A 19,665-nucleotide genomic window follows, 5' to 3' on the forward strand; every position below is an offset into this window, starting at 1 on the left:
TCATCATCATCATCATCAACAGATATTAAACCAAGTATCATCATCATCATCAACAGATATTAAACCAAGTATCATCATCATCAACAACAACAGATATTAAACCAAGTATCATCATCATCAACAACAACAGATATTAAACCAAGTATCATCATCATCAACAGATATTAAACCAAGTATTATCATCATCATCAACAGATATTAAACCAAGTATTATCATCATCAACAACAACAACAACAGATATTAAACCAAGTATCATCATCATCATCAACAGATATTAAACCAAGTATTATCATCATCATCAACAACAACAACAGATATTAAACCAAGTATCATCATCATCATCAACAGATATTAAACCAAGTATCATCATCATCATCATCATCAACAACAGATATTAAACCAAGTATCATCATCATCATCATCATCAACAACAGATATTAAACCAAGTATCATCATCATCATCATCATCAACAGATATTAAACCAAGTATCATCATCATCATCAACAGATATTAAACCAAGTATCATCATCATCAACAACAACAGATATTAAACCAAGTATCATCATCATCAACAGATATTAAACCAAGTATCATCATCATCAACAACAACAGATATTAAACCAAGTATCATCATCATCAACAGATATTAAACCAAGTATCATCATCATCATCAACAGATATTAAACCAAGTATTATCATCATCATCAACAACAACAACAGATATTAAACCAAGTATCATCATCATCATCAACAGATATTAAACCAAGTATTATCATCATCATCAACAACAACAACAGATATTAAACCAAGTATCATCATCATCATCAACAGATATTAAACCAAGTATTATCATCATCATCAACAACAACAACAGATATTAAACCAAGTATCATCATCATCATCAACAGATATTAAACCAAGTATCATCATCATCATCAAGAACCCGTTGAACTGCACCTGTGAATATATCAACACACACACACACACGAGAACACTAGACTATCATAGACACACTCATAAATATATACACGTGAACACATGAACGTTTTTATATGCAAGTAAGCTTTTATACTCTTTTATATATACAACCCGACTATATTACAAAAACTAAAAACAATTGAAGAGAAAGATATTGGACTTTATTTATTTTTTTTTTTTTACTTTGGATGGGTTGAGCCAGCTCCTCTCATAGAATTTCTTGGAAGCATCTTGAATGAATGCAGACTGTGCATAACGGTTTGCAGCGGCCAAGATAGTTATAGGCAACCAGTTTCATAACTAACGGCAATCACCATAGATCTGTGAACATCGGTTTTGATGGTGCGGAATCATGTTTTTAGCTTTCCGAGTGTCTTCTGGCTGGTCATCTATTCTTATGGAACTCTTCTCGCTGCCACGGTGTCAAACTGAATTTACAGCCCGTTTTGGGGCTCTTTTTATATTTCACCATCGGCGTGAAAAACCGTTAACTTTTTCCGGGAAAAATCATACAATTCCAGTCGACGTTACAAACTTTTTACCTTTTATGGAGTTTGTGTTACGTAGCTGCCTTTTCATTGGTTGATTTAAACTTGTTTAGTTTGAAGAGTGAATGTAGACGTGTGTGTGTGTCTGTGTATGTGTGTGTTTATGCAAGTGTGTGTGTATGTGGGTGTGTGCGTCGTTGGCGTGCAAGCAGGTGGACGAGAACGTAGACACATTCTCTGTCTCTTTCGGTCTCTCCCCCCTTTTCTCTCTCTGTCTGTCTATATATAAGGACACGGAGAAGCGCGCGTGCGCGAGAGCGAGCGAGAGAGAGAAAGAGAGAGAGAGAGAGAGAGACGGAGAGGTTAGCAGCCGAAACTTTGAAAAGTTATAAAAAATTAAAAAATAATAATAATCTATACATTTATGTATATATATATTGCTTTGTGGATGAACTTTCTTGTGTTGCTGTGCACAGCATAGTAAAACCAACAAAATCTCTTTAAAATCACTCGATTAAGGGGGATAATTCTGGAAGACAAAAATACTGATTGTGCATAGGAGTCGGGAAGGAGAAAAAAGAATTAAACATGCTCTCCTCTTCCAATCATGAATAGTCTGAAGTCTTAGCATTTTCAATTTTCAGAGAGAACTTTCATAAAAATGTCAAAGGATGGCAAAACTTGTAAATTGATAAATACCTGATAATCCATGTCTTTCAATTTTTCTCCGTTCTTACCAAAGCAGCTATCAAATTCTGAGGAGAAGTTCTACAATTGAAACAGATTTGGAAATTAATTGAAAATAATCAAAAATATTCATACTTCAATATATTTTATAGATTTAAAAAAAAAAAATTAACTTTATTTATTACAGGAGACTAAACGTGATGTGTTGTTCTTGGGTGAAACTGGCACCAACTCAATTGTTTGCTTAGCTAACTTCTCCATCAAACGTTATTCTAACTTCACATTCAAACCCAACCTTCAAGATTGTCATGTGCCTACATTAGGGATACCTTTCCCATGTAGTAGAGACATCTCCAAAGAAAACCTCAAACATCCCTACATGTGCTTTAGAGTAGTGCATCCCTACACATCCTTACTCACAGTACGGCATTTATATTTGCCCTCTACCATCCTCACAATGATAGAGTAGCTATCTTTGAGAGTATCACTAAACGAATTGATCCCTCAGTCAACATTCACGTTTGTGGAGATTTCAATGTTCACAATGTTGAATAGCTAGTTTACTCAAACGAAACAGATGACAGAGGGAGATTCTATCATGATTTCCCTACAAGAAATGGAAGGTCATAACAATTAAACGACAGTCACTCTAAGATAAAAACAATAGTTCGAATAATACAACTTCAAAATCCTCATATCAAAAATTATAAAACAAATCTGATTAAAAAGGAACTTACTTTGGTAAATCGTTGCCGATAGGGTCCAGAATCTTCATAGGAAAATTGAGAACAATCGTCTCTTCTTTTAGTCTCGGCAGAGCAAAACAATCTGGCGTAGAAGTTTAGATACACTTTAGCAGCATTTTGTTGATCTGGTTGCGGCTTTTTCAGTATTTCCTGCATATTTTCTAACCAGTCCTTAAAAAAAAAAAATTGAAAGAAAGAAAATGATTCAATCATCGATCTTCTAAAATGGCAGCCCTAAATTGACCGACATATGCCTCATCAATAGCAAAAGAGGGGCAACCCAGTCTCGGAACTATTTTCAAGGATTTCCGACTGCTATATTTAGAGTTAGTTTACAGACAATTTTAGGAATGGGGATGAGTTTTGTGACAGTTTGCAACAGAAATAGTTTACGGACAATTTCTAATTTGGGACAGTTGAATGCAGGTTGTGGCTTAGAGCAACTCGAGATGAGCTACTTATACCAAACTATCAAAATCTCACATTCTCTTCATAAAGACCAACAGTTATCTCCCTTTGTTAATTGAATGTTTGGCGTAATACTTTACTAATTTGCATTGCACTTGGTCTGCATATTTGTTGATTGGTTTATTGATGATTGCACAGAATTTCAAATGGAACACTTTATTTAATCCACAGGGGTTGCATGATCTCATTCTGTCAGCCATGATTGGGTAAAAGTCTTAGGTAATTCAAAATTGTATTTTTGAATGCCTCCTACACTGAGGATTGAATCTTCAACCTTCAGAGGAGTAACTTTTGGATGCTTCTGTTCAGTCTAGAAAGACAAGGGATACCCTCTATAGGGGCAGGGTTAGGGTTAGGGTAAGGGTTAGGGTAAGGGTTGGGGTTAGGGTTAGGGTTGGGGTTAAGGTTAGGGTTAGGGTTGGGGTTAGGGTTAGGGTAAGGGTTAGGGTTAGGGTTAGGGTTGGGGTTAGGGTTAGGGTAAGGGTTAGGGTTAGGGTAAGGGTTAGGGTTAGGGTAAGGGTTAGGGTAAGGGTTGGGGTTAGGGTTAGGGTTAGGGTTGGGGTTAGGGTTAGGGTAAGGGTTAGGGTTAGGGTTGGGGTTAGGGTTAGGGTTGGGGTTAGGGTTAGGGTAAGGGTTAGGGTTAGGGTTAGGGTTGGGGTTAGGGGTAGGGTAAGGGTTAGGGTTAGGGTTAGGGTTGGGGTTAGGGTTAGGGTAAGGGTTAGGGTTAGGGTTGGGGTTAGGCTTAGTGTTAGGGTTAGGCTTAGGGTTAGGGTTAGGGTTAGGCACATGCAATTGTGTGGCAACGGTTGCTCTTTATTTGTAACATATTTTTTGAAAACGTTTATTTGCTTTTGCATTTAAACAGGGAAAAAATTTTTTTATTTTCTTATATCATCGTATTTGGAAAAGTGAATTTGGGATGCTGAAAACATGCATACATTTTTTTTTTTTTTTTTTTTGGTTCTTACGTGTTTATGAACGGTATGCAGTTTGCGAAGCGCTGAACATAACTTTTTTTTACTATGCGTAAAACTTGCTTTTATTTTGAAAATACTATTTAAAAATTAGTACGGTACAATAAGTCCATACGCAGCAAAGACATAATTGATATTAAACCTTTTTAATGATTTTATGAATATTCGTTGAAAAGTGAATTTAGGACGCTGAAAACGTACACAATTTTTTTTTTTTTTAGATGCATTCAAAAGTAACTATGTTCGTTTTCTTTGCCTTCTATGGCCCAGGTGTAGTTTTATAAAAAGGGCAGTTGTCGGTTTTATTTTACTTCGGGGAAGTTCTCAGAAACAAAGAGACCCACTTCCTGGGGCTAACACTTGATCTCTGTTTGAGATAAATATTAAGATGTTCTATTAAAGTTCTTCTTTGTCTCTCATGAGTCATAGATGCTGAAAACATACACTTTTTTTTTATGTCAAGAAGACATAACAAGGCAACCGATTCTGCGATGATAAAAGACACGTGGTATTTCTTTTCTTTCTTTTTTTGTCTTTCCCGCAAAGATACTAATCTTAAAAATGCTGACAGGATTCAACAGCTTGTGCAGTAAAAAAAACTTCTAAAATGCACTTGTCATGTTAGGCTGTATAAGGATGTTAACTTTGGTCAAAATCAAAATCGGACCGTTCCTTCTGCAATTGTTTGTTTATTTATTTTTTTTTTCCAATTATCAACACTTATCAGAGACAAACAACCTTGACCCGTAACAGGACGATCACACATGGAATGCACACCGTGCATGTTCACAAGAAGACATAACAAGGGAAAAAACTTGTCTAAGAACACTCCCAGACACATAAAGTACATTTGTGTGAAATTTCAAAAAACAAATCAACGCAACCGTTTTGGAGTCCATAGAGAACAAACCCACGCAGACAAAGTGCGTTTTATATATAAGTAGATGTAGATAATTTTCTGTTCAGAAATGCAAGAAAGTAAAAACAACCAAAGGCTTTGAAATGGCTGAAAACAATACAAGTTGAAATGTTGCCGCCGTCTCACCCAATAAAGAGAGAACGGAGAGAGATGAGGACAGAGTCACGAAAGCGACATGAGCAATACATTCTTCTTCATGCCACCACTAACCCCGTCACGCACGCCATTAGACGTGTCAAACTGTCATTTGAAAACAGGAAGGCAATATTTACAAATAAACGAAATATTTTTACAACCAGTTGTGTGTGTCTTTTTATTATTGCCAACGAGTGTATAAATCGAGAAATGACAAAGATTATTTTTTTAGAAATTAAATAGACTTAAAAACACATTTGACGATCAGCCATCAGCTGAGTATAACATAAATCTAAACTGACCGAGTCTCTGAAAAATCAACCATTATTATTCAAAATTGGAAGCAGTTCATTTGCATATCAGGTGACAAAATAGCAAACATATAAAGAGAAGTAGCAACCATTTTTTTTCTCTTTCCCTTTTTGCCTGCCAACAGACACTACAGGCTTCATAAAAACAACTTTGTACCAATTTTCTTCTAAAGCATTTAATTACACATTAAATAGAGCAGACACGAAGGTGGAAACGAAGATACTAACCTTAAAAATGCTTAAAGGACTCGACAGCTGATCCAGACTATTGATGAAATGCTGGACGAATTTGAACTTTTCTGGTCCCAACAAGGAATCAAGTCTGTTGAGAAATGGGAACAAAAAACAAAAAAACAAAACAAAAACAAAGTAAAATAATAAAAAATAAATGTCTTTATGTTAGGTAAATGCTGGGCAACGCCAGGTAGAAAGCATTTATTCAATTATCTATCTATCTGTCTATCTAATTATCTATCTATCTATCTGTTTATTTAATTATTTACCTGTCCAGTGAAGTAAACAACAGAGATTGAGTCATGGGAAACAATAAGTTGAGTGAGCATTGCAGGTGCACAAAAGGTCAAAGGGTCATGTTGTTACATGTATCAAACTTGGTTGACTGATCAGTTTGAACCGGAAGTATCCGAATGGGAACTGGACGTGACATGTCAAGTGTTTTGGTTTGAATAAGCTGAGTTAAGTTTAGTGAGTTGGTTTTGAGAGACTGGGGAAACAAGATGGGTTAAGAGGGTGAATAAAGAAACCCCAAAAGTCAAGATTCACTCCAATTCTGCTGTGACGAGATGTCTGAGAGTGAACAATATATATATATATATATATATATATATATAGTCTTTGAAGTTTTTAACATTTGAAACCATACAAAAATTTACTTTTTATCATTCGTTAAAAAAAAAAAAAAAAAAAAAAAAAAAATCTAGTCAGTAAGTCATTTAATCACCTGCAATCACTGCATCAACTCTCTCGAATTTACTATAATACCAATTTTATTTTTTTATTTTTCAAGGGATCATCAGTTGTTTACCATGAAACACTGTTTCGGGGATTTAATATATATATATAAACACTCATTTGTCTTGGGTCCCTGTCTTGAAGCGTCTTTGTTACAACAGGTCCAGCACCACCCAAGATGATTGAAGAATCCCCCAGGCAGCGGCCAAAAGACGGGGGTGGCCAACAGCGGACAAGTATGTCGCCATGTTACGTGTATTATATATTCTGACACACACGCATCCACAACTACAGATGAGTTACAGGCTGTAAAATAAATAGACATTAAGGGATCTGAGGACAATAGTCCGTTACATAAGCAAGTTAGAAATGCCCAGTTAAATAACACATGTTATAACATTTATGTGTTGGTTTATATGTAGTCCCAGTATCTTCTTACTTTTTTTATATTTGCTTCTTTACTGCAGAATGAGGACATAAGGAGACTTTGCTGAGAGGTTTCTTCAAGGTTTTATTTCGGAGAGAATTGATTCAGGGAAGAGAGACTAATGTTCTATTAGCTAATTATTTACTTAACTCTTTAACTTAACTTAACGGACAGAGACATCAATGTAACATTTTGCTTAGTTTTCTGCACACATGGCAAACTCGCATAATTTGACCCCCCCCCACACACACACACGCACACACCAATAAGTTCCCAGGCAAACTGATTTGAAAATGCATTTGTCATCTCACTCTGTTTTGTCTACTGTTAGGTCACCCGTCCCTGGGAATCATTCGGTTTAATAGATTATGGCTATCATGACATGCACTAAGTGTGACCCTTGTCCAAATTTACACTAACTTATCTTAATCACTATTGATGTAATATGCAACAATACATGCTGTCATAAGATAGATGAAATTCTTTGGAAAGATTGAAAAATAAATTCACGTCTTTCTAGTTTATTCGACTTACGACAGATCGCAGTCTTTGTTCAGTCAATAGATAATGGATGTGATCTATGTGATCCATGCGATCCATGTGATTCATGTGAGATTTTGAAACAAGAGTTACGCAATCCCAATTTTGTGCGAACCCTGAAATTCCTAACCACCCTGCTCCTAAGTTAACACTGCCTGATTCCACAGGCAAGGAGAAATTCAAGACAACTGTGAATAATGCCAAGATAAGCAGAAAGCACATACCGCACTCAATACTCACAAATGGTCACCCATTTTTGTATGGACCAAGCTCAATGTTGCTTAACTATGTTGTTTTTTTTTTTACAAAGGAGTCACCACTTATCAAGGCCCGGAGATCACTCGAGGATAATGGTTTAATGATTTTTAGTAGTGACAATTTGGTAAATTGGATTACTTAAGGGGACAGCTCATCAAGAACTTGTTTACATTGGGCTTGAAGACGACCAAATTGCAGGCAAACAGAAGAGAGTTCCACAGGCGTGCAGTTCTAAGAAAGAAGCTTTGTTCATGGAATTTACGTTTAGGTTTAGGCACAGATAAAGAGTGTGGGAAATTATCGACAGTGGTTTCAACTGGATGAGTGTTTTTTGTGAAAGTTAGGTAAGGCGGGGGGGGGGGGCGATAGATTGGAGCTCAGACGAGCACTTGTCACTTGAGTACAAAAAGAGAATTGTCATTGTTGCTTCAAGTGGGTTTAATTAGAAACGCAGTTCACAAGAAAAAGCAAAATAAAAAAAACAAAAATTGTGCAAAAGGACCTAATTTGAAAACAGTAAAACATTCGGTGCCTAAATTGTCTAATATTGTTTCGTGTGGAGAGAAAAAAAAAAATAGAATCCCATGATTTTGGAAATTGTATTTGGTCAGTGGTTTATAATATCTGATTCGATTTATCTGCGTGCAGATTTGTTTTGTATTGGATCATTGTTTTAACTTTAAAAACACCACTTTAATTAAACATACGCGGTGCCTTCAATAAGTTTCCAGACTTTTTTCATATGGAAACTTTTATTGACATAAAACTCCAGTAATCTCATCTGACTGCAATGCATTTGTTGTATTGTTCAAGAACTTCTGGAAGGCCCCATGACACATGATGGTCCTTATCCATGAAATTCTTTATTTGGCCAATCAACCTTGGTTTTTTTGACTTTCTTATTCCTCCCACACCTCTCATCATCCCTCACAGACTCCTTGCCTTCATTGAATCTCTTATGCCACTCAAAAACTGATGCTTCATTTATGCAAGATAGTTCAAAAGCAGTCTGAAGTATTCCACACGTTTCTGTGGCATTTTTCCAAGTTTAAAACAGAATTTTATTGCATTTCATTCTTCTAAAGTGTTCTCACGTCAAAATTGTATTTGTGAAATTCACTAGCTGTAACAATCAGGCTTTAGTAGGATGTATTCCAATTCCTGATGTATCTGTTCATTTGAACGTGTAATCATAAAAATTGGTCAGTCATCTCATAAGATGCATAGCAATGGCATACTGAATTTTCTAGAGTATACAACAATTTTAAATGCCTGCTCCCCCCCAAAAAAGTCTGGAAACTTATTTAAGGCACTTTGTAATTTTTGGCGTACTGTCTTTTAAAAACTTAACACGTAATACAATAATAAATCTTTTGTGCCATTTTGTTAATTTTCTGTTTTTTATGAACATTTTTTTGGAATAAGCACCATTTGTTTATATTTTTTTTATCATTTAAATTTTTTTTATACTTTTATCATTTTCTATTGAAAGTTATTTCAAATTTTTTTTTCCCCACAAAATCACATAATGTATATATGTTTTTTTCATTGAAATTTTTTTTATTATTTTCTATTGAGAGTTGTTTTAATTTTTTTTTTCCCACAAAATCACATAATGTATATATTTTTTTCATTGAATTTTTTTAATCATTTTCTATTGAGAGTTGTTTCAAATTTTTTTTTCCCCCCCATAAAATCACATAATATATATATTTTTTTTATAATTTTCTATTGAGAGTTGTGCCAAATTTTTTTTTTCCCCACAAAATCATATACATTATTTTTTGCTTGGAAGTGACATCTCCACAATAGTAAAAATAAATAAAACAAATTTCAACTTACTTTTTAACAAACATCTCATTCTGTTTTCCTTGTGGGGTGGCCGGGAACTTAAATCCTTCCTGACTTGTCTTGAAGGAATATACAACAGCCTGAAATGAACGTGAAGAATAACACATCACTCAATAAGTCTTGGGTCTGACATATAGATGGTGCCAATAATTTTTTAAAATTCGATTGTCTATATTATTAATAACATTCTAAATGTTTATTTATTTATTTATTTGTGTGTGTGCATGTGTGTATATACCAATAAAACTTTCGAACGGATGCACCGAATTGAAAAATTCTTTTGGTGCATGTACAGTTTAACCAAGACATCCAAAAACGAAAATATCGAAAAAAAAAAAAAAGGTTATATTGTACGTATCCGTTTTGGACTGAAGATCTCTGAAAAAAAATTTCACTTAATCTGATCGAGTAATTTTTTTTTTTTACAGCAGAAAAACATGTTTTTATGAGAGCGCGTTGAAGTCAGCCATCTTGGAATCTTTTGAACACGCCATGGGGAGATAACTCCAGTTAAAGCGCCGACACTCCCTCCCCATCTTTATGACTAGCTTCTCTTCCTAAAAATCGAATCTTTTGCTCGGTATGGTAACAAATAGTTTTTTCGCTGTAAAAAAAGAAACTACTTGATGAAATTAGGTGAAATTTTCTTTCGGAGGACTTTGTTCCATAACGGAGACGTACAATATAACCTTTTTTTTTTTTTTTCGATATTTTCATTTTTTAATGTCTTGATTAAACTGTACATGTACCATTCTTTTTTTCCCTGAAAGGTGTGAGTCCCTAGATTGTTCGTATCTATATATGGTTCATAACGAACAACGCCGAGTCACACAAAAAGCCCGAAATAAGGGTTTTTGGGCCATTTCAGGCAATTGCCGAAAAAGTTACCTGCCTGGTGTCAACAGAATTTAGCACTGTCTGTATACAGTCGCGTAACATCTTTCAGCATACGGACAGGACTTGTGGTGCAACGGATAACGTGTCTGACAACGGATCAGAAGATTCCAGGTTCGAATCCTGGCCAGTTCGTAAAAATTTTAACCATCATTTTATCCAATGTTTACTCAATTATCCTTACCCTTAGGGTATTTTTTTTTTTTTTTTCAGTGATTTTGTTTTGTGCATATGGGAATTTCCCATACTCTGAGTTCACAAGATGAGCGTTGATGGTAAGATGATGTTGAGCGTACTTGATGGTGAGTGTACTCGATTTTGTGTTTGACTCGGCATTGTGTGTGCCGACGCAGCACAGCCGCTAGTGTTAAATAAAAGTATTTCATTTTGATTTCTGCTTTGGCTTCTGTTTTTTGTGTAACAGAAGTTTTACTGATGTTATACCAAAAAAAAAAAAGCCCCTTCTGATTTACATTTATGTTTTTAGCTGCTAATGGGTCAAAATTGAAAAACAATTGGAACTTGGCAGGCATAAGTCAACTAAATATGTTATTTGTACGCATGAGGAAATATATTATATACATTAAAGTTGGTTTATTTTTAACTATTTCTTATCTATCTGGCGATAGCTCAAGCGGTAACAACTAAAGCTGGAGTTCTATATGTTTAGGTTTCGATTCTAGCAGATTCTAGTCATATTTTTTTTTTTTTTGAAATCACTATTATATATTGGGTACAATATAATAATAAATACAAAATCTGTATAAATATCATATTTACGCATAGTTTACGACTGGGTAACGCTGGGCAACCTGTAAGTTTATATATAACTAGGGATTTTATAAAAAAATCCAAAAAATTCAGTGTTTGCATTCAATAAAAATTACATTATCAACTCCTTACTAATTAAATTACGTGTGTGGGGAACCACCCTCCAAATGGACTAATCCATCGTCCACATAAACTTTACGCAAGCCAGTCCCAGGGGTAATCTAATTCCAGAGCGATTCTCACATGCTCGGTGAAGTACCTACACTGTTCGTTTGTAACCTTTCCTTTATAACGTTTCCGTTTTGCATGTAATACACGTTTAAATTCTTCTCCGTTATTTTGTTCTTCTTTGTGGCTACTTGCGAGCCATAATTACTTTTTTTTTCTTTAAATAACAATTACTTTTTTTTCTTAAAATAACAATTACTTCTTTTTTTCTTTAAATAACAATTACTTTTTTTTCTTTAAATAACAATTACTTTTTTTTCTTTAAATAACAATTACTTTTTTTTCTTTAAATAACAATTACTCTTTTTTTCTTTAAATAACAATTACTTTTGTTTTCTTTAAATAACAATTACTTTTTTCTTTAAATAACAATTACTTTTTTTTCTTTAAATAACAATTACTTTTTTTTCTTTAAATAACAATTACTCTTTTTTCTTTAAATAACAATTACTTTTTTTTCTTTAAATAACAATTACTTTTTTTTCTTTAGACAACAATTACTTTTTTTTCTTTAGACAACAATTACTTTTTTTTCTTTAAATAACAATTACTTCTTTTTTTCTTTAAATAACAAGTATTTTTTTTCTTTAAATAACAATTACTTTTTTTTCTTTAAATAACAATTACTTTTTTCTTTAAATAACAATTACTTTTTTCTTTAAATAACAATTACTTTTTTCTTTAAATAACAATTACTCTTTTTTTCTTTAAATAACAATTACTTTTTTCTTTAAATAACAATTACTTTTTCTTTAAATAACAATTACTTTTTTTTCTTTAAATAACAATTACTTTTTTTTTCTTTGAATAACAATTACTTTTTTTTTCTTTGAATAACAATTACTCTTTTTTTCTTTAAATAACAATTACTTTTTTTTTCTTTAAATAACAATTACTTTTTTTTTCTTTAAATAAAAATTACTTTTTATTTCTTTAAATAACAATTACTTTTTTTTTCTTTAAATAACAATTACTTTTTTTTCTTTAAATAACAATTACCTTTTTTTTCTTTAAATAACAATAAACCTTTTTTTTCCTTTAAATAACAATTACTTTTTTTTTCTTTATACTCTTGTTCATCCAAACAAGCCACTTGGAATATAAAGGGCTTACTATTTGGGATTGTGTTAAACAGGGGACTGTGGGGTGTTGAGCAGCGGGATGTTTGTTAATAATATATTTAAACTTGTGCATGTTAGTACAATCATAAAAGCAGGAGACAAGGAGGGAATTCCAAAGTCGACTCGTCCGAGTAAAGATGCTATTAGAATAGAAGGCTTTCCGGCATCTAAGAACTTCAACGGTGAAGGGGTGGGATTTTGCTGCTTGTCGGGTTAGTTGGGAGCATGTACGTCGAGGAGGGAACAGTTACTGGGAGTTCATGAGAGCACATTCCAATAAAGTGCTTGTAAAACAGACATTGGAATGCGACATTGCGGTGATGGGTTGGAGGTTGGTAGATAGTGCAGGATTTGAGACTCTTTTTTGGACCCTGTCTAAGAGTGGTAGACACATCAGCCCAGATTTGACAACAATACTTCATGCATGTGCAAATTGTGGCTTTGTAAAGATAAAGGATGCTCTCTGGTGTGAGTAATTTTCTAGCACGGTAGAGGGAGCCCACCTTTTTTGCAGCAGTTTTGGCAATGTCCTCAATATATCCATTCCAAATTCATTCAAATTATTCTGTTTTATTAATTTTTATCCTTGAGTGGCTTTTGGCCTTCATAAGTGGTGATCCAATATATATATATATATATAAAAAAAAATGAATTCCACAAACCTGGGGATAAAGGTGCGTTATTTTCAGTAAAATCGAATGAATGGCCTTTGCCACGGGTTTGTCGACGAGAGACATCATTTGGCTAGTCCACATAAGAAACATCCAACATGGAGTTTTCTCGGCCTGGAAAAAAAAAATGCATCGGAAAAGTGAGAAATTATGAAATAAAGTACAAAAAAAAAATTGAACATGAATTATTAATGAAAGAACTTTTAATTTTTTTTATTTAAAACTTTATTTAGGAAATATTGAAATAAAAGGATAAAGAGGAAGAAAAAAATGTGGGAGGTATTAAAAAAAGGAGAGGGATGGTGAGAGTAAGATGTGGGGAAAGAATAGGAGGTTGAGAGGGAAGGAGGGAGAAGTGGAGCCGAAGGAAGTGTGAATTATGGATGGCAGGAACAGGAAAAAGGAAGGAAAGGAAGAGGAAGTGAGAACAAAGGAACAGGTTGGTTGGTTGGTTTTTGTTTTACGGCATATCAACCCTTTTCGGGTTATTTAATGTCGAATCCAGTTATTTTGTAAATAGTATTCATGTTGCATCCAGTTATTTCGTAAAAGGTTTTTATTCTTCAAGCTCTATGTATCTTCAATCGCTAGTTTGTAGTGTTTGGTTTGGTTGTTTTATAGCTTTTGCGCCCTGCCCTGCAGAACATGAATGAGTTTTGCAATGGGAGAGGGAAAAGGGTTACAGTATTAATGTTTGGCACAGGGAACAAAGGAATTGAGGACGAAAGAAATAAAATGAAGAGAGTAAAAAAAAAAAAAAAAAAGTCAAGAGAGAATAGATAGTCAGGATGGGGGGGGGGAGGAATCAAGACATGTTTTTTCTTTTTTCTAAAGATTCATAAATAGGTTGATTGAATTTCCAGGAATACCAAATAATACCCTGCAAAAGTGTAGATTTCTAAAAATCCATTGTTTGGCAGAATTATTCATGGCATTAAATTTTGGAACATAATTTTGAACAATAAATCTTTGAAATTACTCGAGAGGCATTGCAAAAGTAATGCCTCCTATTTTTTTTTATTTCCACCCAAATGGATCAGAGGGGATTGTAAACTGCATTGTTATTAGTTGATGAATGCTTAAGTTCAGTCATCATAACAATGCAATTTGTAATCCGCTCTGATCCATTTGGGCAAAATAAAAAAATAGGAGACATTACTTTTGAAACGCCCGCCATAAGTTGGAAGAAAATATTAGTTTTAATCACACAATAATTTAAATCATTAAAAAAATAAATCATTTTCGTAAAATCCGTCACGATGAATCTAGTGCAATTTTGCAGATTATACTACAGTCACCGAAAAAAAAAAGTTCTTTAATTGAAAGAAGTATGAGATTCCAAACAAGAATTTACTGAAACCACCAAAAAAACGCATCGAAGCACAGAAATTAGAAACCTGTGACTTCTGGAAAATCTACAATCATCAATTCCCCCACTATCCAACAATCATGAGGTTGTTTGCTCAGCAACCGAGAAGGCTAATATGCTTGCCAGTCAGTTTGCCTCCAACTCCACACTGGACCCTGCTAACCACCCCCTCCCTGACTTTCCTTTGCGGACAGACACCACACTAGACGATCTGAAAATCACCCCTTTTCAGATGCATGCTATCATAAAAAATCTTGACACTGCAAAAGCATGTGGACCTTATCTCATCCTGGCTGTGCTATTAAAAACGTGCTCTGCTGAAGTAGCTCCGGTTCTCTCCAAACTTTATAACAAATCCCTTAATGAATTTTGCTTTCCTGTCTGCTGGAAAACTGCTTCTGTGGTACCAGTTTTCAAGAATTCTGGTGAAAGAACTGACCCATTAAATTACTGCTCCATTAGCCTCTTCCCATGTTTTGTCAAAATATTTGAGACCATAATTAACCAAGCTCTAGTCCATCATCTTACAGATGCTAAACTTCTGACCAACCAACAATATGGATTTAGGCAAGCCCGTTCCACAGCAGACATTCTAACTGTAATCTCTGAGTGTATATATCATTCACTTGATAAAGCAGAGGAGGGTAGAGCAGTAGCTCTAGATATATCTAAGGCTTTTGACAGAGTATGGCATGAAGGTCTTCTCAGGAAAATCAGATCATACAGTATCACTGGAAGAATACTTAACATAATTAAATTCTTCTTAGATAAGAGAAAAATCCAGGTTGTCCTCGATGGTCGTACATCTAAACAATATGATATAAATGCGAGAGTGCCTCAGGGATCTATCCTTGGACCTCTATTATTCCTAATATTCATAAATGACCTTCCTGTCTGTGAAATGGGTATATATGCTGATGACAATACGCTCTATAGCAGGCACGACAGGAAAACAAATGAACATATATCCAAAGAAATGGCAGAAACACTAGAGGACGACCTCCAATCTGTAGTGGAATGGGGACAAAAATGGATGGTCACATTCAATGCTGTCAAGACTAAACTTGTTTCCTTCAATAATTACAAGAAATCTTCTCTACCACCAATAGCAATGGCCAAAGACTCTTTATTTGAAAGTACATCTTTTAAACTCCTTGGCCTAATGTTCACAGGAAATATGAGTTGGAAAAATTACATTGAGAGTATTGCCAGGACCGCTGTGAAAAAGGTAGGTTCTCTCTACCGTGCTAGAAAGCTACTAACGTCTGAAAGTATCCTGTACCTCTATAAGGCGGCCATTCACCCATGTATGGAGTATTGTTGTCATATTTGGGCTGGTGCATCTGCAACTAGTCTCTCACTCCTAGACAAGGTTCAAAAGAGTCGCCAACCTGATAGGTCCTGAACTGTCATCTAAGCTTCAGCCTCTGTCCCATCGACGAAATGTAGCATCCCTCTGCCTATTCTACAAGTACTTTAACGGTGAATGCTCCAACGAACTGCAAGCACTTGTACCCCCTCGACGTAAATACCCCTGACAAACCCGACAAGCAGCAAAATCCCACCCCTTCACAGTAGAGATCCCTAGATGTAAGAGAGCCTTCTACTCCAGTAGTTTCTTCCCTAGAACCGTTAGACTTTGGAATTCCCTTGCGGGTTCATGCTTCCCAAACTGTACTGACATGCAGAAGTTCAAGTGTAACGTGAACCGACATCTTGCTGCCCAACTCCCCACATAGTACCCCTGTAGCTTATGTCCCTGATAGTAGCCCCCTACATCAAAGTGGCAATGTACCTTGTTTGGGGTGAAAATGTAATAAAAAAATAAAGAAATGTGCAAGAAAACACATTAAAAATAATCCTGAAATATCGTGACGGATTTGCTTGGAGGTGCATGAATGGTTAATGGAAGCAGTGGATATATGGCGCAATCACGTTGACACACTGGTTCTCGTCAGATCACCAAAGTTAAGCAATGATGAGCCTGGCCAGTACCAGATGGGTGACGATTTGGGAAGGCGAGATGCTGTATGTATTGCGAAGTAAAATACCAGATTGGGAAACTGAGTTTTCTTTGTTTTTTTTTTTTTTTTTTTTTTTTTTTGCATGGAGTTCACCACTTATCAAGGCCCAATGGCCACTCGGGGATAAGGGTTATTGTGTGTACAGTAATCAATGGGATAGTGTAGCAATAGTATTGGAGAATTGATAAGGTGTCATTACTTAGGGGGGGGCGGTTCATCAGGAATTTGTTTGTATTGGACTTGAAGACATCCAGGTTGAAGTTGGGAGGGAAACAGACAAGCAGAACAGAGTTCCACAGGCGTGCAGTTCTAAGAAAGAAGCTTTGTTCATGGAATCTACGTTTTGATTTAGGCACAGATAAGGAGTGGGGAAAATTATTGATGGTAGTTTCAGCTAGTCGGGTGTTTTTGAAAAAGATTGGCGAGGGGGGACCAGAGAATGGAGCTCAGACGGGCACTTACCATGGAAATAACGATAGAACAAAGACAGGTTCGCTACGTCTCTTCTGTGGGAAAGCGGTTGCAGGGAAGAGAAAAGGGCATCCCCCACCAAGCCACGAAGTCTATTTTGTACTCTGTCAAGGCAAGATAGGCTGTTTTTAGCAGCTCCCGCCCAGATGTGGCAGCAGTACTCCATCTTTGGACGTACTTGGCTCTTATATAGATAGAGAATTGCATCATTAGTGAGATATCTTCTGGAGCGGTAGAAGGATCCCACCATTTTCCCAGCGACCTTGGCCACAGACTTGATGTATGTGTTCCATTTAAGATCAGGAGTAAAGGTCAAACTCAGAAGCTTATCAAAACATGGGGCCTCCTCTAGACGAGAGCCATCCATTTCAATTGATGCCAGGTGGTCTATCCTAGATAGGCCTCTCTTAAGTCGAGGTAGGCAATCCATCTAATGATGGTGTTACAATAAAAAATACCCTTGATAGCCCTGGCGAAGCATCAAGTATTCAGCCAAGGACGAGATTTGAATTACAACCTCGTGTAATGAGTTCAATCTCGGCCATTATGTTACATTACATTTTTTAAGCAGTGGACCTCCTGGTGTCGTGGGACTTTTATTTTTCCAACTCGTCTTGAAATTGGAAAACTAATAAAGATTATATATATATGTAGTTCTATGACATTGCAACTGTTCGAAATTTATGATTAGGAAACTCTGTCGTTTGTCAAGAGTACTTCCTTAGGAATTTCTGGCAAATAATCGAAAAGGAAAAAAAAAAATCCTTAACAGAAAAAGAACGGATTCGAAAGAAAGAAAAACAAAATAATTTGTGATAAATGTTTTTTTGTAAGCACCACCTGCTAAAATTTCCTTAAAACTAATATTTTTTACAAAAACAAAATAAAAACAAAGCAAAAAACAAAACAAAAAGAAAGTTTTCATCTGTTACAACACATAATTCAAAAATAAGAATTATTCAAAAGTAAAAATAATTCAAAAATAAGAATTATTCAAAAGTAAAAATAATTCAAAAATAAGAATTATTCAAAAGTAAGAATAAGAATTATTCATGAAACTTACCGTAGGTTGATTTTTAAAAAAAATTGTATTTTCTATTTCCTTCATTGAAATTACAATGCTATGAACGTTTTGTTTTTTTAAATTTTGACCAACGCTCTGCATATTCTGAGAATAAATGGGTCGTTAGTACCGTTTTTTTTTTTATGGAAATCGCTCCAGACAAGGAATGAAGCCACTAAATGTAAGTAGCTGAAAAAATACTAATTCAAGGTCAAAAACCAGGAAAACGACAAGTGTTAACTGGGTAGACTTTGACTCAGAAAACAGCACCCCCCCTTTGTCAGAAAAAAAATGCTAAAAAATAATGGAAGCAAGAATTATGAGACTGCTGAAAGTAAATTCAAAGCTCTTTTTATGCTCTTTGCTCTTATATAGATAAATTCAGACACATAGAACAGCAATTCTTCCCCCTTTATCAGAAACCTTACTCATGGAATGTGAGGACTAAAGGACAAAATAAGAGAAGCGAGAGTTGCAAGCCTACCAAAAGTAAACTCAAGGCCCACTTTATACTCTCCAATGTCAGTTTTCACACTTAATTATTAGAAGTAAATAGGTTTGAAGAATATTAGTAAGCTTGTACTATTTCTGAAGTGTCCGATACATTAGAAGCCGAATAAGAAAGCGAACTTACCTCATCTAAAAAGCTGTCCATTGTATCAGGATGTTGTTCAAGTAACTGCAGTAGACGGCAAAAGCGTACTCGGGCCTCAAGAACATCATATCGTATAGCAGTGAATAGAGTCTTAACCATCATCTCTGGAAACGTATGAATGGCGCTTTCGCTTATCGTTTCTAAATAAACGAAAATAATATCTTGGATAATATTTTCCAAAGTACATGATCGAATTGGTATATTTCAAAGAATAAAGATTTTATGACACGAGGAATGAACGAAAAAAAGTAGAAATTTGGTTTGAAATAAGAAATCAATCCAAGTGGGTCACAAATATCGAGCTGGATTTGGTTTTTTGTTGTTTCACGGCACATCAACACTTTTCAAATTATTTAATGTCGAATCCAGTCATTTTGGTAAAAGTTTTTATTTTTCTGAATTTTTTAGATGAGAATTAGTTATTTGTCTTATTTCGAATGACTGAGTGTCAGTTTCACAACGTTTCAGTCGATAAAACCTCTGACCTTTAGGTATATCTTGTCGGACTTGGAAATGTTTCTATTGAACTCAGGAATCTAGACAGAATTTCAAACGGAATCCTTTATTTACTTCATGGGGGTAGCATGTTCTCGTTCCGTCAGTTGTATTTTTTAATCGCCCAGAGTACAAAATAGACTTTGT

At 35.0% G+C, this 19,665-nt stretch overlaps 1 protein-coding gene across 3 annotated transcripts in view; it reads right to left on the minus strand.

Moving 5' to 3' along the window:
- Window positions 1-19,665, minus strand: part of LOC145266607 (DNA-dependent protein kinase catalytic subunit-like) — a 396,502-nt gene that overhangs the window by 71,668 nt on the left and 305,169 nt on the right. For all 3 annotated transcript variants that reach the window (XM_080122502.1, XM_080122501.1, XM_080122503.1), the window contains 6 exons: window positions 19,003-19,163; window positions 13,433-13,555; window positions 9,748-9,836; window positions 5,937-6,030; window positions 2,893-3,072; window positions 2,168-2,236 (listed from right to left, as the gene is read on the minus strand). In XM_080122502.1, coding sequence (XP_079978628.1) covers window positions 2,168-2,236; window positions 2,893-3,072; window positions 5,937-6,030; window positions 9,748-9,836; window positions 13,433-13,555; window positions 19,003-19,163 — 716 coding nt within the window. The remainder of the gene's footprint in view (window positions 1-2,167; window positions 2,237-2,892; window positions 3,073-5,936; window positions 6,031-9,747; window positions 9,837-13,432; window positions 13,556-19,002; window positions 19,164-19,665) is intronic.

Source organism: Euprymna scolopes, chromosome 41 (genome assembly GCF_053919585.1).
Source record: "Euprymna scolopes isolate OS-2025 chromosome 41, ASM5391958v1, whole genome shotgun sequence".
Classification (NCBI taxonomy): Eukaryota; Metazoa; Mollusca; class Cephalopoda; order Sepiida; family Sepiolidae; genus Euprymna; species Euprymna scolopes.